Genomic DNA, 23,656 nt, shown 5'->3' on the forward strand with positions numbered 1-23,656 from the left:
GCTTTTCTATTACCTGTACTCCATGAATGGATGGTGAATCTTTGTAATACATGAGGAAATAAGGTCTGTATGTTCCAAGGATCAGTGACAAGAGGAACAAAGACTGTAATTTCACATTTGACTGTTCATCTCTATTATCTCAGCAGCTCCAGTGAAGACGGCTCACCTGAGAGCAAAGTAAGAAGACATGCCTTTGCGACTTTTTGCCAAACAAGTTCATAAAAAAACACATGACGAAATCTGCTTTTAAAAGGTGTTTAATTACTAAGAAGACAAGTAGTAAAAGGTTCATAGGAGAGATCAGACTACCAAAAACATTATCTTACTGCAGTAATTCACAAATACAACTGGTTGCATTATTAAAGAAAAATCATTGACTGTTAAAATAATCTGTTTGACTCATTAAAACTAGCTGGACCTTCTCTCATATACAGTACTTCTAGCTGGCGGCAGGCTGCAGTCTTCATATAAATAGGTTGCATCCTGGTTCTTACCCAACTTGTGTGTTGTATCTGGCTCAGAGGGCATTGTTTCGGACATTAGACAGGGCAGAATGTGTTCAGGCAGAAAGAGAGATCAGTGGTCATCAGTGAGTTTGTGTCTGTAGTGACACTTCACAGAACCACACTGGCAGCTGAAGTACTTGCTCTTTACCCTCCAGTAGTGATCACCATAGTCAAACCTGGAGAGAAGGAGACCCCAGTCAATCAGATTATCATGATTTTGACATTGACTGAAGAGGAAGACAGAAGAGAGAGCTGGGGGTGGGGGGGGTCTGACACTCACCCAATCTGGTCTCCAGCTTTGATGGGCCTACTCGAGAAGAAGGCTATCCTGGGAAAGCGTAGATCCTGGTGCATGGTGAACACCCTCACAGCCAGCAGGTTGGGCTCACACAGATGGTTGATGAAGCGGCCGATGTTGCCAAAAAGTCTTGAATCAATACAGTGTACATCCCCCACCTGCACATGATGAGAACCACAAAGGGTTTTAAATTGAAGCAGGAAGTGGGTCTGAAAACAGTTTGGTTCATTTCTTATTGTCTACCTAAACATAAGTTTGACGACTCAGTCGTTTGTTTCCAGCCTGTTTGTCCGACTGCTCACGTTGCTTCTTGTCAGGCTCCACAGTGCATTTAGTGAGTATATTAGAATTACTCAGGGAAATGATGAACAAATCTCTGGATCAAACCTGACCTGATTTTTTAAAATGTGTACCGGCTGCAGAGGTCCTCAAACTGGGTTTCCCACTCTGTGCGCCAGAGACTAAGGAGGTGCCCACAATAGGAAAAATATGAGGGATTATGTTTCAATAAAATTCCTCTGGGCTCCTCTTGTCCCAACTGTCCCAAGGATTGTAGATAATGAAGTGTTTCCAGCCTCCAAAGAGGGGAGGGGCATGCCAGAGGCAGAACAACGAGCCAGAATGGACAAATACACGGGCTGAGTTATAACATGTTTCTTAAAGATACTTCAGAGGAACAAATGGCTACAGAGAACTCAAACCTCAGTAATTATGTCAAGAACTAGTCCAACTCTCATCAGAACATCAACCACAGTCTGATGTACATGAAGACAACACTGGTCGGTGTGTTGATGAGCAGCCCTGGAGCTCCACCTCTTGACCAAACATAAGAGCACACACACGCTCCAGCTGTTCTCATGAAATGTCTACCACCTACAGTAGCTTCAGGTCATATTCAGAGCACGTCAGAGTTTTCATACTACAATGTGTTGTAGATTTAATTCTAAATGGAAAACATTTCCATTTTCCCTCATCAATGTACACTCTATAAATCACAATGACAAAGTGAGACATGTTTTTAAAAATCGAATAAAATTGTGTTAATTCAGTACTTAATACAAGCTCCTTTTGCCTTTATTTTGTTACAGCTTCCTGTATTCTTTCCACGTGTAGCTTTGAGCAGTTGACTTCGGTCTTCCTGACAGGTTCTCTCTAACTTTGTTAGACTGGATGAAAACAGCGTGAGCTGCATCTTCAGGTCTCTGCACAGATGTTCTATGTGGTTGAAGTCTTTGTCTGGGACACTCTATGCAGGCAGAGACTTGTCCTGAAGACACTCCACTGTTGTCTGGCTGTTTGATTCAGGTCATTCTCTTACTGAAAGATGAACCTTCTCCTCGGTCTCAGGTCATTTCCACTATGGAGCAGGTTTTTCTTAATGGACCTCTCTGTAATCGGCTCAATTCATCCTTCACTCTGTACTTACCAGTCTCCCTGTCCCTGCTGCTGAGAGGAGCCCTCATTGCATGATGCTGCCTCCACCATGCTTCACCATAGTGATGGTGTTAATCAGGTGCCGAGCAGTGTGTGGAGTTCTTCCCACAGTTCAATTATTTAGTCGTCCTTGCAGCAGCTTTAAACTCTGCAGAGGACTCCTGAATCTCTGTCACAGAAACCGTTGGGTTCTCGTTCAACTCCCTGACCGAGGCCCATCTTTCCTCCTTTACCTGTTAAGCTGGACGACCTTGTGTTTGTGGACATTCTTTCCAACGATTTTTCTATTTCGATTGTGAACTATTTCTTGTCAGTTCAATTTGCCAACTCAGGTCAAGTTCAGAGATCTCAAGGAAAGTTTGAGCTGAAGAGGACTCGCCTTCAGTTCGGAGCCAAAGAAAAGGATGTGAATACTTAAATAAGAGATTTCAGCCTGCAATGTTTAATACATTTCATCATCGTCATTATGTGATACTGAATGTAGATTGATGGAGGGAAGTGGCAATTTTATCTATTTATAGTTGAAACTAGAAGTGAACACTCTATTAATATTAGAAAGTGCTGATGTTGTATATCATGCTGCATCTAAGACTAATATTCCCCCTCAGTATGGTTAATATACTGATTTGTTGTCCTTTCATTTTCCCTCTCCCTTTCAGTTTATTTTCAAATGGATAAGTTTCAATTGTTCAGACTACCTAAATTACTTTATGGCACCTTTCACCTAAAATTGTGAATTGAGACTATATAACTTTTTCTGTCACTAAAGTCTCTAAGTCAACAGCAAAGACTAAACAGTCTATGTATAAATCTCCACGATTGAAAGAAACTACCTTTAAATGTTTGATCCATATAATCTCTCACTTGTTCAAATCTTCTGTCTTCCTTTTAAATGATTGGTTTCACATGTTCCTACTAAAATCTCCTTAACTACATTTTATAACATTATTAGCGAATACCATCCTTGACATTTATACATTTATATAAACCTTAAATGAAGGATCTATTTTACTGCTCTGCTTGGGATACAATTTCCTGATGCTGTATCCCTTGTGTCTTATCATCGTGTGTGTGTACAGTAGCAGTGCAGCTTTAAAAATCGGAGTCAACTTATTCAATCACCTTATTGTCGAGGGTGAAGAGGAAAGAATCGTTCTCCCTTTTGTCAGCCTCTGCGTCAGTGATGATCTCTCCGACGTACCTGTGGAGGATTTAAAGAGCTCAGAGCACAGCTTCTGTTCAATATTTCATGCTGTAAAACACTGAGTGCAGCCATTTCTCTCATGAGAACCTGTCCTCACTCGCAAATGAAGGTTCCTTGAGGGATATCCTGCATGGCCCTCACTCCCCAGCCCATCTTCTGTGTCCTGAAGAGCTGCAGCCGGGCTCTGAAACAAACAACAAAAAGTGGTTATCTAATCCAGCAGCTGACAAAGTGGTAGCACACTTCAGAGCAACATTAAGAGAAAAGACTGCATTGATTTAATTCAGGAAAACAGTTTCACAAGAGAAAAGCAACTTGAGCCAATGGTTTTCCTGGAAGAGAGCATTGATTCGCTTCTCCACTGGCCTGAACAAAAGCCCCGGCTGCATAGACTGTGCCGCTCGTCCAAACTGATAAGTTTTAGTTGAGTTGTAACCGGTCCTGACTGATAAGAACCAATCAGGGAGCAAACTTGGGCAACCTCAGTTTTTAAACTGAAACAGGATCAGCAGTTTTTCCAAAAGTCTCTGTTTTAAGCAGTATCCAGGCTTCTCACGTTTTTTTTTCTGTCGCTTTTATACATTTGAAAAATGGATCACCATTTAACCACTTCAATTGTATTGGATTTGGCTGCAACACTGCTTACCCCTGAAACTCCAAAATGTTTTGTGGATTCAAACACTTCATCAGCATAGTCTGTGTAGATAATGAGTGAATTTTCATTTTTCAGTGAACTATCCATTTAAGCAACTAAAGAAAGCATCATAGCATCCGGTGTTTACTGTCCAGTACTTACCTAAACCCTGTGTATAACCTAAAGGTCTCTATGGTTTGGAGTTTTGTTCTATACCCTCAGAATATTCAAATCTGCCCCCCCAGCAGTGAAGCCATGTTGGAGCTATATTTGCGGATTACGTTATTGCTAATGAAAACTACTGCTGATGCTTTGTATATAATTCCAAAGGGGCTTTTTTGTTTAGGGCAATAAAACACTCAGTGGGATTTATTTGGAAATCAACATCTCAAATAGTGGAACATTACCTTAGTCCATTCTGGACCACTCGGTTCCTGCAGGTCCTCCAGCATGAGCAGGCATGATTACACTCAAAGAGCACTGGGGGCTCCCGCTGAGAGAAGTCCAGAGGCAGACGACCCTCCTGCACACACACCATCCGACATGTCATCAGACATCAGGATGAAAAAGAAAACAATATTCTGTTTTGACATGTCGCCCTCTGCTTGCATGGATCCAGCTGTTTATTCCTTTTGACTTTTTCTACAAAAACTAAATAGACAAGTTCTCAGGTAGATGAACGATTACAGTGCTTGCCACATAAGAACTTCAGTGGTTCAATTGTGGCCAAGGACCATTGTTGCATGTCTTATCCCTTCCTCCTTGTTTTCTGTCTGCCTCTCCTCTACTGACTGTCAAAAGAAAATACGTGTGAGAAATATTTAAAGAAAAAGAAATATTTAGAGATTTGATTTGAATTTACATGTTTGAACCCTTAACCCTCTGTTTCTGAACAAAGCTAAAGCAGATTATGGTTCTCAGAAAAAGAAGAATAAATACCAAGACAATTTTATAAAGTTTTCATATTTTTTCATATTTGTTTGTCAATCTATTCACCGTTATTTTGTCTATACACACAAGGCTCAGGGTAAAAAACATGATAAGATAAATCATTTGACAGTTACAAGTAGCCCCAATTGTAATCTAGTTATATAAATAATGCTGATGTAGGTGTGTGTGTGTGTGTGTGTGTGTGTGAACTTACACTGTCATACCAACATCGCAGACTGAGCTGACCACACATGCACGTACTGGATGAGCAGTTGTCTGTACAGCTGCAGTGCTGAATGACACAAATAATGAGTTATTAGAAGTCAGGTATTTGATTTTCTAGCTAACACCTTAAATCACTGTATCACTTTTAATGTCATTTCAATCAATAGCAAGAACACATGTGGAGAGAACAAAGAAAAGTGAGAACAATAAAAAGTTGATTTTGGATATTTGGTCAAATTGTAGTTCTTCCTCCTGCAGGCTCAGAGACGATTGAATCCTAGCGTCTGAGCTGTGATATTATATTCTCAGGATGTGATAAAGGCCCAATCAGTATGTAACGTTCTCTGAGGTGCAAAGGCCCCCAGTTCATTCCCCATGTAGGAAAGTCGTACTTCCCAAAATTAGCTTAGACCTCTATCACTGCCCCTCACAGGAATATTTGTAGTAGTTTTTAGACAACAATGCGGCTCTGTGGCACAAAGGAACTAGATGTATCAGGCTTTAGATCCACACACACAATGCTTGTTAGTGGGTGCACTTCACTGTTGATGTGGGAATTGTTGACAATAAGAAGAATATAAGTTATAACTAGACCAATTCTTTAAACACACAAAAAGACATCAAACGTGTATGTTTGTCTCCTGTGGAATACTGTAACAAACACGATACAGAGAGCGGAAGTCTCACCTGTAAGTGAGTGATGTCCTTGTCTATGTTCAGTGGGGAGGTGACACAGTTGTCTGGTATGTATTTAAAGCTTTCAGGACAGGGCTCACTGTCAACACCATTAACACAGGCGATAGGAACTGCTTCGTACCCCCGAGAAATGTCCCTATGAGGAAAAAGAAAATATGAATATACTGCAGATATACAAAATATACTGTATCTGTACCAAGAGAATATCACAGTAATGTGAACATAATGTGGAATTTATGAGAGAGAGGGAGGGAGAGAGAGAGAGAAAGATTATTTCGATTTATAATAAACCTTTATTTTAAAAACCTGCAATCCACTATAACACAAAAAACCTGTACAGAGCATTTCAACACCTACTTAAACAGTATTATAGTAAGTCATCACCTGACACAGAACACATCATTAGAGCACCACTTTTTGATAAACCCCTCTAAATTACTAATTCCTTTAAAGAATCTAAAATCAATCCAGACTCTGGTTTTCACCAATGAGATGAACAGGAAGTGTCTCCTGCCCCTTCCTGCCCTCCATTCTGTTCTTCTTGCTGCTGTAATTGGACGAGTTGGCCTCTCCTACAATCAGATTTAGGAGCCGCCACTTAGAGGCCTCAGTTTTTTTTATAGCCGGCTCCCAGAATAAATGAATTTGCATTCATAAAAGCAGTGAAAAACAGTCTCTGCCACACCACAGGCGGTTTAAATAAAACCCTCATGCCAGCTTCCCACCACTGTCCACATCCAGTTTACCGAGTCCACTCTCCCACTTTACTTTTGTTCAAAGCTTTCAAACAATACTTATACACAATTTTTCCTTTGACTGTGTACAAGTCCACATATTTACGGTCCGTCACATTTAATAACAGTCCTGAGAAGCAATCCAGGCAAAACCCTGCTCTGGAAAAGGGTCAGTCTGCTCCGGAGTTTCCACTCCTCCTCCAGCCTCTCAGTCCACCTGATGTTCCTTGCCTCCACAAAAGGATCTAAAGAGTACTTCATCCTCATTAGATTCTCTGAGTTCCTGTCCATCAGCAGAACACAGAGAATGTGTAAACCTGCCCTGTCCATTCTTCTTCTCAAGACCAATGAAGAACTTTGAAAGCGCATCAATCAGCACTGCAGTCTGGAACCATGACCAGACCATCCCCCTGGCACCTCAGTGTCTAATAGGTCTGTAAGAGCAAATATTTTACACTTGAGATCTTCAATACGTCTTTGATTTCAAGTGGATTTTGCTAAGATTTGCAGTTCCATGATTTTAGAGATCAGGTAATATCCTGTGTGACACAGTGTACTGCTGACAGAGCTGCTTAGTCTCACAATCCCACCACTGCCTCAGACACTTGAAATCTTAGTTTCCTGCTCTTAGAACCTCTCCAAAAGAGCTTAAAATTAGAGTCACATAAAATAGCTGTGTTAAAATGCCAGTATGCACTTCTAGATTTTATATTTGCAATAAAAACCTTACAGATAATCAGGGAGTGGTGCATAAAACCAACAAGCTAACCCAGCCAGGGATATTAAATTCCCTCGAACGTGAGCCCAGGTATATTGTCTTTTATTACCATTCATCCTTCTCCACACATCCACTAAATCACCAGCTTCCAGTAGCTGCTTCGGTGCAGTCTGTGATGCACTGTGGGGCTCCAAGTGATTCCTGTCTATTAAACCATTTTCAGTACAATTCAAATCCTAAATATAAAACATCTTAAACACCAATTTTCCAAGAGGATGCCCACCCCCCACTGGTGGTGCTCCTCTGACTCAGCCCCACCTCCCCCTCCAGTCCGGCTCGTTGACACTGTCACTGTGAGTCCCCTGCACGAACATCACATCTACTTCTTAAATCTTCATCACCATCTACAGCTAATTTTTTCTGCATCTCTTGCCCCACTTATATTCAGCGTGCTGATGTTAAAACGACTCAAGGTAAAAGATAATAAGAAAATAAACATGACAGAAACACAGACCTACATTTAGGGTGTAAAATCTTACTCAGCATCATCTTCATTATTTAGCTCTTGTCTGATTTTTGTGACAATTTTTCTCAGTTTGTACATCTCCTGGGGTCTAATTTAGAATGTAGCGTGTGCACAAAACGGGGCATGAAACGTGCGTACGCAACTTCTCACACAAACATTGGAATTTATAAAAAAAACTAACTGAGGGAAAAATGTGCGCATTTCCACGCAAACTCTGACCCATGCGTATGAACATTTTGGAGACAAGCAGATTAATGATCCACTTCATCATTTACATTAAAAATCACAGCTTTAGTTGTGCTTGCGTGCATGATGGATGCACGCTAATGGAAGGATGAGAAGGAAATGAGGGTTCACCGATAAATGATCAGCTGATCTAGATTCTAAAGAACTGTGATCTGTGATATTTGTGCTGAACTGAGTCCAGTATGAGATCGACCCACGGAAGCGAACCATCCCAGTACAAACACAAGCATATAATAATAACTCTGTTAAATTGTATAGATTGGGGACTTCACAGCTGTCTCTGAAACAGCTTTGGATTATTAAAATACATACAGGCGATTCAACGAGTCCCCTCACGTCTGTGAGGAACATTCCTCAATGTGAAGTGATCTTTTTTTCATCACCTCAATGTCAGTGACAGGAAGTTTCGCTTCCTCTTCACACCGCTTGATGCCATGCCTCTGTCATGACTCACTGCAGAGACCCAATCAGCAGGATAATTTATTATTCATGAGGTGCTTTGACCATTTGTAGTTGGATGTGGGCATGTGGAGAGCAGGATACAAGGCAAATCCATGTACAAACGTTTCCAGGTGCAGTGAGATTTATAAAGTGAACACTGCGTTCGGGTTTTATAAATCCGTTTTGTTTTGCTTTTGTGTGCACATACACTTTTAGTATGAATCCCACACACTGTTTTATAAATGAGGCCCCTGGTCAGTGAAACATCCACTTCCTTTACTGCTCTCATGTAGTCGAGCAGAGTTGGAGAGAGAAGTAATCCTCCACCCCTTCCACATTCTTTGTTCTCTGTAAGAACTGTTTGATTGTTCAGGATCATGTGTAGCTGCTGTGTGTGACACTACATGTTTTAACAGAGGAGACTTGAAGCCTGAGGGGAAAATAGCTTTCCATGCTGAGTTAACTCCCGTGCAAGCACTTCATCTGTGTGTGACGAGAAGCAGAAAATAAAACAAACGTATTGTTCTCTAAGATCCCGTTCTCCACCAACGTGTTGGCCTTTTCAACGTTGTCTACGAAGATGACCACAGCATTGTTCATCCGAGCAGAGGACTTAATGCTGCTGTGGCCGACCACGTGCCCCACGGCCAGGCTGCACTCCGCCAATGAACAAGTGAAAGCTGGCACGGTCTTAATTAAGATTCAACAAGGTGTTGGACACATTCCTCAGAGATTTTGGTCCATATTGACATGATAGCATCATGCAGTTGCTGCAGATTTGTCGGCTGCACATGATGCAAATCTCCCTGTCCACCACATCCCAAAGGTGCTCTATTGGATTGAGATCTGGTGACTGTGGAGGCCATTGGAGTACAGTGAACTCATTGTCATGTTCAAGAAACCAGTTTGAGATTATGTGAGCTTTTGTGACATGGTGCATTGTCCTGCTGGAATTAGCCATCAGAAGATGGGTACACTGTGGTCATGAAGGGATGGACATGGTCAGCAACAATACTCACGTAGGCCGTGGCGTTTAAACAATGCTTAATTGGTAGTAAGGGCCCAAAGCCTCAACCGTTAATACAAGGCAGGATGGATCCATGCTTTCATGTTGTTAATGCCAAATTCTGACCCTACCATCTGAATGTTACAGCTGAAATCGAGACTCATCAGACCAGGCAACGTTTGTCCAATCTTCTATTGTCCAATTTTGGTGAGCCTGTGAATTGTAGCCTCAGTTTCCTGTTCTTAGCCGACAGGAGTGGCACCCGGTGTTGTCTTCTGCTGCTGTAGCCCATCTGCTTCAAGGTTCATCGTGTGTTTTTTTTTTCGTCCACACAACTGCAGCTCACTGGATATTTTCTCTTTTTCGGACCATTCTCTGTAAACCCTAGAGATGGTTGTGTGTGAAAATCCCTGTAGATCAGCAGTTTTTGAAATACTCAGACCAGCCCATCTGGCACCAACAACCATGCCACGTTCAAAGTCACTTAAATTCCCTTTCTTCCCCATTCTGATGCTCGGTTTGAACTTCAGCAAGTCGTCTTCTCCACGTCTAGATGCCTAAATGCATTGAGTTGCTGCCATGTGATTGGCTGACTAGCTATTTGTGTTAACAAGCAATTGAACAGGTGTGCCTAATAAAGTGGCCGGTGAGTGTATAATCCCACTCTAATATGATATCCTATGATATCATATAACCCTATATTAGTCATGGTGTTTGTCAGAAGTGTTTTCAAAGTGTTTCATAAGAATGTAAAGAGGCTTCAGCCCACAAAGGAACAGTGCAAACACAAATCACCCAAACAAAGATGAGAGCAGATGGCACCAATATGTGTTCAAAATAGCATGTAAATACATACATGCAAAACACACGCCGCCAACAACAACAACACACGATAGTAGTGCAGTCTACCTGCTGAGCAGCCTCTCTCCTCGACAGTCCCTGCCTCTGCGGGCCTCGGTGAGCTTCTTGTTGGTGTTGAGGGCGGTCCACACATTGGAGCCATAGACGCAGCAATCCAGAGCAGTCTGTCCCTCCTTATTCCTCAGAGTGACGTCCGCTCCACGAGACAGAAACAACCTGCACATGGAGGACCGTTAACTACAAATGTGAGGACTGCGTCAAATAACGTCTGACGCACAATGTGACATATGACCAAGACAATACAGAGAGTTTAAAAACACAACCACCTGTTGTATCAAAGCATAGATCATAAACAGCTGTTTCTATCCTGCTTTAAAAGAGTTTTTCTCAGCACATAGGGTAGAAACAACAATTTCTACCGTATGAGCGATATGGGATTTTTTTTCCCCAGTCAATATATATCACGATAATATAATAATATAATATAATAATCACACTTAAAACTGAAAACCTGCTGAATTCATATTTATGTTCCTGGATAAAATTGTTTTGTCTCCTTATAACTTGTGATCAGTGATGGTGTTTATTGTTAAAATGTAAAGTGAGCGCAGGTCTGACACATACAGGACGACTTTTAATGAGCGTCTGTACTGATCCTAAAGCAGTGGTGTTATTATTATTCAGCGGTGGAAACCGTCAATGAACGTAGCGGAAAAAATGAATCGATAATGTTCAGTCCACCTCTCTGCAGGAGCCCAAACCTTAGCACGTGTGCTGCTGCTGCTACGCCTACACTCTGTGCTATGGGTGTCAACCTAACTTGACGTGGCTGTTACTCTATTCCAGCCACTCGATTGGTTCGTCGCTGTTCTCATTTCATTGGCTGTTTCGTGTTGTCTGTCAAACAATGGATGGAATGAGCTCTATCGACTTTGTACCATTATTAACACGATACACTTTTGTACATGTATTCCACCTGCACCTCACTGAGGGTGTGTGCTCTTGCATCCTTTTATATATCCTCTACACCCACCTGTTGACTGCATTGTATTCAGTGTACAAACTGTGAAAATGTATGTGTAACAGAGTGAAACTTGTTTCCGGACCAAACACTCACATCAAACACTCCAGGTGGTTTTCTCTGGCAGCGACATGAAGCGGAGCGTCACCATGAATGTTGATGGCGTTGAGGTCACACTGAGCCTCCAGCAGAGCCTGGGCGACGTCATCACAGCCTGACAGAGCTGCCCAGTGTAGGCAGACGTTCTCCTCCTGAAGCAAGAGAACATCACAGGTCAGCACAGACGTGGTATCCTGACAGAAGCAGGGGTTCCAATGAAATGCGTAGAAACTACAAGTCTATTTTAAAAAGCAATTACTGGTTTTTCAGTGTGAGGCAAACAGTGCTGGTTTATTTAATTTGGCAAAAAGTCCAAACATTGTCTGTAGGATAAACACTAATCTGTGTTCTACTATTCTTCACACATGATTCTTTTCAGTTACCCTTTGCTGGAAAGGGTTTATTGCTGTACCTTCACCTACAGAGGTGTTTTGTTAGATTCAGGTCAGGGGATGATTTAGGCCCCGTCAAAGTTTTTACTCCTTTAAAACCTCTTGTGTGGTTTTACATTCTTCTCCTGCCAGGATTCTTGAGATGATGTACACACATTTGTTACATTTAAGTTTCATTGTGGGATGTTTCAATATTGTCTAACCTGTGTGTTTGTTTGCAACTGTACATACACACCAAAGGGCAGTGTTTTAACATACACTTCACTTTAACTAAAAACAACACAAATATTTATCACTTGAGAGATGTTGCATGGGGGTGTACTCAGTTTTACTGAATATGGTGTGTAACATGTCTAACTGGTTCCCAGCAGGTCCAAGTGATAGGTGAAAGAAAATATCAGTATTTAAAAAAGAACAGATGACTTATAGCAGTCAAACTCATAAATTCAAAATAGAGCTGAAATTTAATTTTTTTTAAACTGATTTAGAAACCTGTAACTTCTCCTCTTACTGAAGAAGCCTCTTGGATTAGAGGGAAAAATATATTCAAGTATCTACAACAAAGAACAGTTGCACTTGATTCAACTTTGACTGTGGAGGGATGAAGAACTTAACTCTTTGTAAACCTTTCCAGATTTATGCAAAAGTCTTGATTTTAGGACTTCTGAAATCTTTTCTCTCTTCTGTCCACATCAGCAAACATCATGCTCATAACAAACGCTCTAACATACATCTCCAAACTGCCTGCAGGTTTACTGGACCCTGACTCAATTAGATTTGTTCATATATTTGATCAAACCCACACTGTGAATGTTTCAAGGACTTATTCAATACAGACAGGAACAATACAATGCTTTGAGTAGTAAAAAAAGATCTTAAAAGACCAATATAGACATACACACAGGCCCTAACCCTAAGGCTTCCCTTACTTTATCTACACAGCACACTGATACAGATATGAAACCTTCCTGTTTGAAAAAACTCCAACTTTTAATTATCACATAAAATGAGTCAGGTCTACTTCATATTCTTTATCAAGGTGACACAGCAGCTGCTGCCCTTCTGGCTCTCCATCGTACTTTATTTAAATTTTACTGTTCAGTGGTAAAAAAAGAATATAATGCACCCCTTGAGATTAAACGTGTCAGAGAGCTATTCTTGATCAGTTATAAAATATGAAAACAGAGTGTATATGTGTGTGTGGTAGAGCTGTGAACTGACCTTGTCTCTAACGTTAACATCGGCACCTCTGGCCAGCAGCAGGTAGACCAGCTCCTTGTGCTTGTACTCGATGGCCCAGGTGATGGGAGTCCATCCCCCGTCATCCTGCACAGACATGATCCGCAGAACTCACGCAAACAGTGACACTAACACGTGACTGCTCACTTGCCCAGCATTATTCCAGCAGTAAGTGGATGCACTGATGTATGTTTTACCTGACAGTTGATGTATTTGGATGCCTTGGAGAGAAGATGATGGACTATGTCATAATGTCCCAGTTTAGCTGCCAGATGCAGACAGGTGAAACCCATGATATCCTGGGATGACAACATGATGCACATTGAACAACACTGCACTGCAGCAGCCACTGTTAGAGTTCACAAATGACATTTGGTTGGTGTTTGGACCGCATGAGACATTTGGGTAAAACAGGATATGAGGACGTGTTGTTGTGAAGGTGTCTGATTAGGTTACGTATTAGTTGTTGGTGTGTGAAAGGCAACCTCTGGAGAAAGTCCAGAACCAATTCTGCGGACATTCTTCAGAGGTCATGTCTGAAAACGACTTTATTGATCTAATGTGTATGAGGAATCTATATACTTAATCTGTCAACCTGTCACCTATCAACAAATATATTGATTAAATGAAACATCTAAATATCAGGTCGGGAGATTAGACTAGTCTCTACCCTCCCTCCCTCCACGTCTCCTGCAGAGTGGTGAGCACCAGAGCTGTGGACATTTCAGGTGGGGCCACCTTGATACAGATAAAGGCTGTAATCAGAGTTTGTCCTTTTAAGCCTTAGGTGCAGCACACAAGTCTAAACTGAATGAATGTGAAATCAGTGTGGAGAGCACTGTCATAAACTGATGTAGTCTGATTTATGAATTGAAAACCATATTGTGTAAATGACAGCACACTTTTAATAACAGTGACATACATTTTTTTTTTATAACTAATTATGAGAAGTGCCCTTTTTTTCATCGGAGGCCCTGCCCCCCAAAATGTCTGTACATGTCCCTGGTCAGAAGCATATCAAAGCTCTGAAAACTGACATATATGTATATATATATAGACCTGTTACATCTGTTTGTGGGGAATTCTTATCATAAAAAACGTTGAACAAAAAGTTGCACTGACCAAAATTGTATATAAATAATCCCATGCTCAACTCTTTCAATGTAAAATGGCTTGGATGTCATGAGTCAAACTCAACAAACATTTCTGGTGGTAAAAATAATAATTATTTGGTGATCTGGAGCAGTTGCTTGAGTGAGATCGGACGGAGTGATGGAGTCTGAAATGAGCACACATCCTGTTGGTATGAGAGACGATGACTGAGAGCGTGTCCACCCACCTTGTGGCTGATGGCGGCTCCAGCTCTGAGCAGATACTTCACTGTGTCCAGATGGTTGCTTTCACAGGCCACCATCAGTGGTGTTCTCTGCTCCTCATCAAACATGTCCAGGTTGGCCCCAGCCTTGGTGTTTGACACAGACACACAGAATCCCAACATCACTAATTACTGTGGAATATTGTCATCAACTGAGTTCACCACCATTCACCATTTAACAGGACTCCTAACGAAAAGGATCGTTCTCCAGCAGGTGAGAATGCAGCTGGAAGCACTTTTTAAATTGCCAATAAGCTCTGCACCTTTCATATATTGTGATGATAATGCAAACTGGGTTAGGGACTGCACCACAACACGAACATCTCTCTCCAATATCAGCCTACCATCCGTACTTTCAAACTGATAAATGAATGAATGAATAAAACAAAAAACACCATTGGAATGAATGGTGCTTGTCTCATTCCCACTGAAACTGTAGTTGTTACAGACACAAATCAACATTGTTTGAAAGCTACAGTTACCTGTCGCTGTAACCTTGGATTATGCAAACAGGATATGCTCTCTTCTGCATCCCACTCACAACTTGTCATCATTTTATTTTTACCAAAATGGAATATTTTAATGACCTCAATGTCATTTATAAATAACTGGAACTCTAAATATAAACATAGCTGTTAGCTGTTAACAATAGAGGTTCCAAAGATTAAATGCTTTTAACCCAAGGCCTTAAGATAGAGGAGCAAACAAAAATACACCCATCTGGGAGTTGATGGCCAGAGAGAACTGATGTATCTCCTGTGGTGAAACTCTGTCTTCTCACCTGAACCAGCATGTGGCAGATCTCCTGGTGACCCTCGGCAGCTGCCGCATGAAGTGGAGTGCGTTTGCTTTGGCCATCCATCAAAAAGTTTGGGTCCTTTCCAGCAACTGTAATGTACAGAGGTTAGTAGTGCAGTATATAAAATATATGCACTCATCCTTCAGGATGTATAACATCCTGCCAATACAGGTACAGATTGAGTTAATGTTCACATCAAACATTAGAATAGCCTGGTTGGATGATTTCTTCTGAGGCTGCGGATGACTAACTGGTTTTCAAAAGAGGTAAATGGCGTCAGCAAGCGAGGCGAAAACGCAAGAATTTAGTTTTAAATGTAAGCACTCAATCGAACAGCTAACATCAGCGTTTTTAATCAACCAAAGAACTTTCTCGTCTGTAGCTTTGTTGCTTGGCGATGGATGTGAGGGTGACAAGGTCTGGATTGTTGTAATGTGGTTTGGCCATCAATCTATGCAGCCGACGAAGGATGCAGCCAACGTTGACTGTGTACAGGATGAGGATGTGGCCCCTGAATTGAGACAAAGCTACACTGACACAAACAGTGACAATGGACACATCTGTATACTCTGGGTAGACTTGGTAAAAACGTAAGTTGCTCTTCACAAACAGGGACTGCGATCACATCACAAGTGGTCACAGGAGACACATTCAGAATGCATTTTAATGGCAGGTGTGAACAGAACTTAGCACTTTCCACTTGTGATCAGATCTCTCAAGACTGATGTTAATTCTAGGACTGAACCTGTTCCATGACCATGTTCATCCCTTTATGGCCACAGTTCACCATCTTCTAATGGCTACTCCCAGAAGGCTAATGCTCCATGTCAAAGTAAAAGTGTCAAACCGCTTTCATGAACATGAAAGTGAACTTCAGAGACCTCTCCACTCAGCAGATGTGAATCCAGTACCGTGTTTGTGATGTGGTTGACCAAGAGACTGGCATGAATGTGCAGCAAAACTGAGGGAGGAACTCCCCTGTAATAAGTAGCACGGTGTTCCTAATAAAGTGCTCTCTGTGTACATGTTCTTTAGCTGAAGCCACTTTCTGTTATATTTGAGTTACCTAAGAGGTGGATGACCTTCTGGAGCTCTCCTTGTTTTGCAGAGATGTACAGCTGTCTGGTGGGGTACTTCACTTTCTTTGGTTTCAGGCTAAAAACAATAAAAGGTCTCTATCAATTATTTATATTTAAGTGCACACTGTGGTGCCGTGCTGCACCTTTTTTGCAAACTGATATCAAAATATTTCATGGTTGGCCTTACTTCTCATCATCCAGTGCTATGAGGATGCTCTCTAGGGACTCTTTAGGTCTCTCTGCAGCACAGACAGCCTCGCCCTTTAGCCTGGAGAGAGACAGCAAACAATACATTTTATTTGACTCCAGTTGTAATAAACTGGAATTATCTATATATATTTAAAGGTTAGGTGATTTACCTGCTCGGGCTCTCATCCCTGCTCCTCCGAGGTTCGCTGGTCTTCTTAGCCCTGAGTATCTGTGGAACAGCAGGTGTGTTTGGTACTGAAGGCAGGGTGGCAACAGTGGGCACAGCTGGTAGTGACAACCTGGGGTTAGATCTGGGTACAGAGGGCGACTGATCAGCCTTTGGCACCGTGACCTCCTTTGCCCCAGTGGCATCCTCTCCGCAGTGAGGACAAAACCTGCAGTCCTTCAAGATGGAGGCACAGTCGCGGTGAAAGCGGTGTGAGATGCTGCCATATGGCCTGCACTCCATGAAGGTGCCCTGAGGGACAAACCAGGAGGAGACATTTAATCTCTAAATATTACAGGCATTAAAATTGTATTGTTTCATTTTCTTATTAGGGTGAAAAAAACATTTTCTTGATTCCTCAAAAAATAATTCACAGATCTTTAAAAAAAAAATCTTTATGGGACTGATATGTATTGACGTGTGCAATTTGGTGCGGATCCAAATGAAAATCTGGATCTAGTGAATTGAAATGTGCTTTCATGAGAGTTAGAGCCTCAGAGGAGACAGCAATCTATTGAGACCCATTCTTGTTGAAACATGTCATTATGTCGTAAGATAAAATCTGGCCATGATGTTACTTAGTTATAGGGCTAGGCGATATGAAAAAATAACTTATCACGATAATTTTTTTCATATCAGTCGATTAGTAGTATTACCCATCTTTGTGGAAACCTGCTTTCGAAACAATTTGCAGTGCATACTACTCCTTGTCAGACTTGAAATAACCAAAATATCTCCACACTACCGAATTCCTCAGATCTGTTCGTTGTGATGTTTTCTTCATTCACATTTTCTGTCATCATTTTCTCTTCCTCACTCCCACTCCTGACGCACACATGTGCACGGCTGCAGTAGCCCAAACATTAGCGCAGGTGCTGCTGCTGCTCCTAGCTCTTTTCTGTGTGCGTCAACCTAACCTGAATTGGCTGTAACTCTATTCCAGCCACATGATTGGTTCGGAGCGGCGCTATTCTCATTATTAAGGCTGTTTGTCCTCGTCTGTCAAAACATGGATGCATTCAGTTCCATCGACATATTGCCCATGTCTTGTATTTCTATTGAGGAAAAGTTATATCGCGATACTTATCTTTATCGTTTTATTGCCCAGCCCTACTTTGTGATAACATTTATATTCCAATCCTCTCTTGTATCCTGATAAAATACACAAGTTGAAGAAGGCAGAGTTTAGTAGTAATGTCAGCTCGATGTGCTTTGTTTCCACTCACCGCTCTGCAGAAGAGTCCACAGCCGGGGCAGCACTGGTGTTTGACCATGCCGGCCCTGTGGTCCTCACACAGAACCAGTAGATGGACAGTGTTGGACGGTCGCATCATTTCCTGCTTCATCACTCGCCTCGGACACCGACTCAGCTGTGGAGAAACAAACAAGCAGGCGGTCCTAAAAAATAACCTCCAATTATGGTTGTGTGAACAAGAGGGTTAAAACAACATTGATGCACTAGTTACATGAAATACAGATTAAAACCAAATAAACCAGCACCAGATTTAATATTCATCAGTTAGATTCTACAAATATTTATTGTCTTCCTTACAGAGCAATTCCTGGATTCCAACATTAGATGCAGCTTTAGATCATGTGACACTTAACCCTATCTGGTGAGTGATCAAGAAAGCCACCCTGATCAAAGAGGACCCATCTCACCCCCTCCTTCCAGTTACCGCCATCAGGCAGACGTTAACCAAGTCCCACTGGCCAGAAAAAACATCTACAATACATTCTTTAATTCTTTGACAATAACCACCCATCACAATTTACAATAGACACAGAACTTCAGCTTGTTTTTGACAATTCCTGTCTTAACAGTCCGTCCTTGTGTGCCTTATTTTGAAATTTGGTTTAGATGTGTGCCGATGTGTGCCAATGTGTTTTAAATGTGTTCTGTGTGTTGTCAATAAAGAATTATGTGTTGAGCCTGTCAAAAAGAGAATTTCTGTCACTTGGGACAGACAATACCGACTGACTCTGATTATCTGTCTATTCGATAGCAAAATGAGGCACTGTAGTATTTTGTTAATTCCGATGATTATTACCATTCCATCCATGTTCTCCATGGCCATGCAGGTCTGATCCAATGTGGCCAGGCTGCCTCCACAGTAAGGAGTCTCCATACGACAGCAGCACAGAGGTAACTCTTCAGCCAGGTCTGATTCTGCCACCTCGGAATCTGCTGCGACACCTGTGACCACATTTACAGGCACACACACACACACGTGAATCAATATTGTACTCAACAAAACAACCTAGAGGGTGACCTGTATGAAGTGAAAAGAGACTTTGTGAATTGAGGAGATGGATAAATTACCAACGGAGATGCTATATTTACCTGACTGGGGAGGAGAGAGAAGCTTTTCCTGCGCTTTCAGGTCTAGACATTCCAAAGCCAGCTCTGTGTACTCGACATGGCCGCCTTCTCCTGGTTCTGCTTCGAGCAGAGATTCATGTTTGACAGGCGTTTGTTCCGCGACTGTCGGGACCTCTGTTGCAGTCATTGCTTTTTCATCTTCTGCAACTCGGCTCTTCTCCACACTAGATCCTGGCTCCTCTTTCTGCATAAACAGAGGAGTGACATCTGTATGAATTAGGATTCCTCCCCCAAACAAACTCTGGGTCACCTATTTGAAATATAGTGTGCATTTTACATAAATGTTCCTATTTGGTCACATTACTTAAATTTCTGAATATGCGCCAATGGTTAGAAGAGGGTTTGACATACAGGAATAAATAAATAAATGAACCTGCCTTCTCCTGCTGTTTAATAGGCTTTGCCTTCTTTTTGGGGACCAAGTTGTACATTCCCATCTTTCTCTTCTTCCTCTTCACAGCTAGAAAAGCACACAGAGGTCAGACTGAGGCCACAATTCATTGTCAGTAAATAATCACATCTTAAAATCCTGTCACCCAAAGATTCATGTTACATCGAGGCTCCACTTTACTAAAACTGATTAATGCACATGGGAAAAACTGATTACACACAATATAATTTAATAAAACTATGCAAGCATGATATTAATGGGTTGCAACTCATGACAATATTGGTATTACAATTAATGTTTGAAATCAGAGCAGATGATTTTAGAACATCAGCAACGATAAGAAAGAAAAGAATGGAAAGTGCTGCACAGAGTCAGAGAAGAGCAGCTGCTATTCAAGGACAGGGCAAGTGAGAAAAAAAAGAGACTGTAAACTACTTTAGGGAGAAAGTTCATGGTATTGGTCTAAAGTATGAAGGGAATCGGAAGGAAAAATAATTTATCCAGTCATAAATCAGGAAATAATATTGATCCTGAGTGATCCCATCACAGGTAGACAGCTAAAAGCACAGAAGGATCTGCAGAAATCAAGATGCACTGAGGACAGATTTGAGATCAGATCACTCAGACCACATTCAGAGGTGGTGTGGGACTCGTGGCCACATTCTTTAACGAGTGTGAACATGATTGTGTCTGGGGCCACATTGAAGGAACACCTACTCAGATGACTTCCTCTGACCCACTAAAGTTTCACAATTAATCAGTGTTTCACATACATTGATTAATTTGTGGCCACAATATTAACGCTAACACATACTGATTTTTTAAATGTAATTTTACATCTTTAAATCTTAACCATTACCATGAGCTTTCTTCAAAATGTATGCTGGGTAGTTTTTTTTACAAGATTATTTAACAGGGTATTAAAAACCTAATTTAATTATAATGAATAAACTGTCAATGTAAAAAATAATCATCTTTTCTTATTAAAAAAAGGTGATTTACTGCAACACTAAACCTCAATGATATCTGCTGCTGTAAAAGGTGAAATCTCCAAGTGTGGGATCAATAAAGCCATCTCATCTCATCAGTTGGAAATATATATCACTGCAGCTTCAGATAAGGAGACTTCACCAGCTAAAAGGAAAATGAATCTCAACTTTTGGAGACATTCTGTGCAGAAGCTGCATGGATGAGCATATATACACACAATATCTCCATGGTTCTCTCTGGTTACAACTATACATACATACATACATACATACATACATACATACATACATACATACATACATACATACAATCAATAGCAATGTTGCTGCTTTCGTAATAATAAAGTTTGTAAAATAAAGAATGAGCTAACCTGGTGGAGGTTTGGCAGAAGTGGAGGCAGCTCTCCTCTCTTTGCTTTTGCCTTTGCCTTTGTGGTTGTGACTAAGCTGTGCGTTGAGAGGTGGTGCCTTCCTGCTCGCAGACTTTGAAGAGAAAAACACAAAAACAAAGCAGTGATATGTGGTATCCTGTATGCACATTCATATACATCACATTATTATTCATATACAGTCCACTCTCCATCTTCTGCATATTAGTTAAATTCAAAACAACCCTAAAGCTGAGTCCGCCTTTAGTGAGAAGTATGACTTCACACCTTTCTCAAATTAGAGCCCATCCTCTCTTAATGCTAAATAAACCAGCACCATCACTTATTCATATGCTGGAGTACATAAAAACTACTGAGGTTAACTGTTGAGGGAATGATCCATGCATGGATTATAAAGAAATATGACATCAGCTTGAAACGGAAGTAGAAAATAAACGTTGGAACCTTGTGTTAGAGCCTGACACCTGAGCTTTTGTGTCACAGGGATTCTTTTTATGGTAACATAATTACATATATATGAAAGAAAGTGATGGAAAGCATAATATGTCATGTATAGTGGAAAACTTGACTTCATGCTGGTCACTACCATGCTGGGAATTGTGCCGGAGATTGTACCTTTGAATAGTACTGGAGGCTGTTTTTATCCATCGAGTGATATCTCTCAAATGAAACCATTTCTGTCTGCCACTGACCAGGAGAGAGTTATTTATACCTTTGTTTCAACCTGTAAATATTCTGCGATTCATCATCTACAATTGCAACTGCTCGCCTTTTAACTAGAAGTATGAGAACACACAATCCCAAATTCATCACCTTTTCTTTGAACACAGTTCCAAATCCCTTCAAAAGAACTAAATGGATTAGTTCAATGTTATATCTCTGACCAGCTCAGTCCAAACGTAAAAGCACACGCACTGAGATCAGCAGAAAACGCTCAGCTCACAGATTCTCAGTCTGAATGTGCTACTAAGGGTGATGACGCATTTCGCTGTCATGTCAAACTAGTTTCTCTTCTCTTTTCACATCAACTGAAAAACACACCCTTTTAAAGTGCCTTTTAACTGGCTAGTATTATTTTATATATTACTTTTGTAATTTTAATATTCAAAGTATTAAGTGATATTTAAAATGCTTGTTTAGAAAAGTGCCACACAAATAAAAGTTGGCATTTAATATTAGCAATACATGCACTTGGATTATTGAAACTATGAGCATGGTTTAGGCAAATTTGATGTTGTATTTCCTGGAATGTGCATCCTTCTAAATAAAGCATGGAAATTATATAATGCTGTAATGGTCAAACAAGCTAAATGCATGCACATACTAATAAATGTTTCATTACATCACGTGAGCCATAGGTTGAATAAATACTTATTTAACCTGTCCAATCCCTTTTTATTTTAAAGCTCCATGTCAGAATCCCTTACTTATAAAAACTCTTCCTGGTGTTGTTCAACAGATTATTACTCCATGCACACAAACTGAAAGTGACCTACAGATATCATCACAGGGAATTGAACTTGCGGTTGAGGTTTTACAGCTGAGCTGAATCATAACTGGAAAATGTGCTTTGGAAGGCTCCTCGGTGTGTGTGTTTACCTTGACAACAAGAGGACCTGCATGTGCTTTCTCCTCTGTCGTGATCTTTGCAGGGACTGAGCTCCCAGCAGCAGCAGCAGCAGCAGCAGCAGCGAGTCTCTCCCTGACAGCCGGGCCGCTCAGACGCCCAGGTGGATCCGGGATCAGTCCACCAGGAGACGCCATCAGTTTCCCAGAAGCTGCTCCTGCTCGCTTGCCGCTGAGTGCGCCATCGCTGCTGACTATGGACGAGCTGTGGAAGGGTGTGATCTTCATTTTGGGCTTCGGACCGCTCGGCGCCGCTTGCCCCTTTGCACCCGCGGGTGTTCCGACAGAGGGAGCCGCGGCTCTTCTGCCCGGCCCGGGCCCCTCACCGGCTCCACCGCGATCCATCGCTGTCCCGGAGGGGCTGATGGTGGAGGCTGGTCACAGTGCGGGGAGGCTCAGCAGCACCTGAGGAAGAAGTTTTACTCCGACATTTAACACCTCGAGCTGACGCACACAAACACTTGATGGTGAAGCGGATGAGCGTGTGAAGGACCGGGTCACTACCGGGCGGCATTTACAGTACGTGCATCCGCAGGCGAGACAATGAACCGAGCCCCCAAACTAAAGTTACATCCCCAGCTCTCAGTGAAGTTTACCCTGCCCCCCCCCCCTGGCAGAGCTCCGCCTGGTGGAGCACCACTGACACTCATGTGAGACACAGACCGGTAAACATTACCGACAAAGGTGAGCCGAGGCCGCGGGGGGAAGTTGCGACGGCTGAGTTTCCTTCCAACCAGCGTCGGTCCGTCGGTGAAGCTGAAGCCGCGGACCCGGGAGGATGAGGAGCAGCAAACAGGAAGCGCGGAGTTTCCATTTCCGCCTCCCGACGCCACAGCAGCCAGGGGGGAGGGAGACCCGCCCACACCCTGCCTCTGATTGGTTTAGGTTCGGACATCAGATTGGTGATTGGTTCATGTTAGAAAAATGACAGTGACTTTATCAGGAACATGGCAGCAGCTGCTGGCTGAAAACAAAGATAACCACAAAGGTTTACTTTAAA

At 41.8% G+C, this 23,656-nt stretch overlaps 1 protein-coding gene across 1 annotated transcript; it reads right to left on the bottom strand.

The window, feature by feature from the left end:
- Positions 1–241: 241 nt before the first annotated feature.
- On the bottom strand, positions 242–23,516 carry ehmt1a (euchromatic histone-lysine N-methyltransferase 1a). The gene is made up of 23 exons (XM_020102373.2): positions 23,333–23,516; positions 22,630–23,061; positions 21,013–21,124; positions 19,639–19,721; positions 19,223–19,445; positions 18,930–19,075; positions 18,105–18,248; positions 16,823–17,130; positions 16,651–16,731; positions 16,451–16,539; positions 15,367–15,473; positions 14,550–14,672; positions 13,408–13,509; positions 13,193–13,297; positions 11,577–11,731; positions 10,508–10,675; positions 5,919–6,063; positions 5,221–5,298; positions 4,484–4,599; positions 3,540–3,626; positions 3,361–3,439; positions 787–962; positions 242–682 (listed from the first exon to the last, which is right to left on the bottom strand). Exons 2-23 carry the CDS (start codon positions 22,999–23,001, stop codon positions 577–579), a joined length of 3,105 nt encoding a protein of 1,034 aa, XP_019957932.2. The 5' UTR covers positions 23,002–23,061; positions 23,333–23,516; the 3' UTR covers positions 242–576.
- Positions 23,517–23,656: the final 140 nt, after the last annotated feature.

This window comes from Paralichthys olivaceus, chromosome 4 (assembly GCF_024713975.1).
Source record: "Paralichthys olivaceus isolate ysfri-2021 chromosome 4, ASM2471397v2, whole genome shotgun sequence".
Taxonomy (NCBI): Eukaryota; Metazoa; Chordata; class Actinopteri; order Pleuronectiformes; family Paralichthyidae; genus Paralichthys; species Paralichthys olivaceus.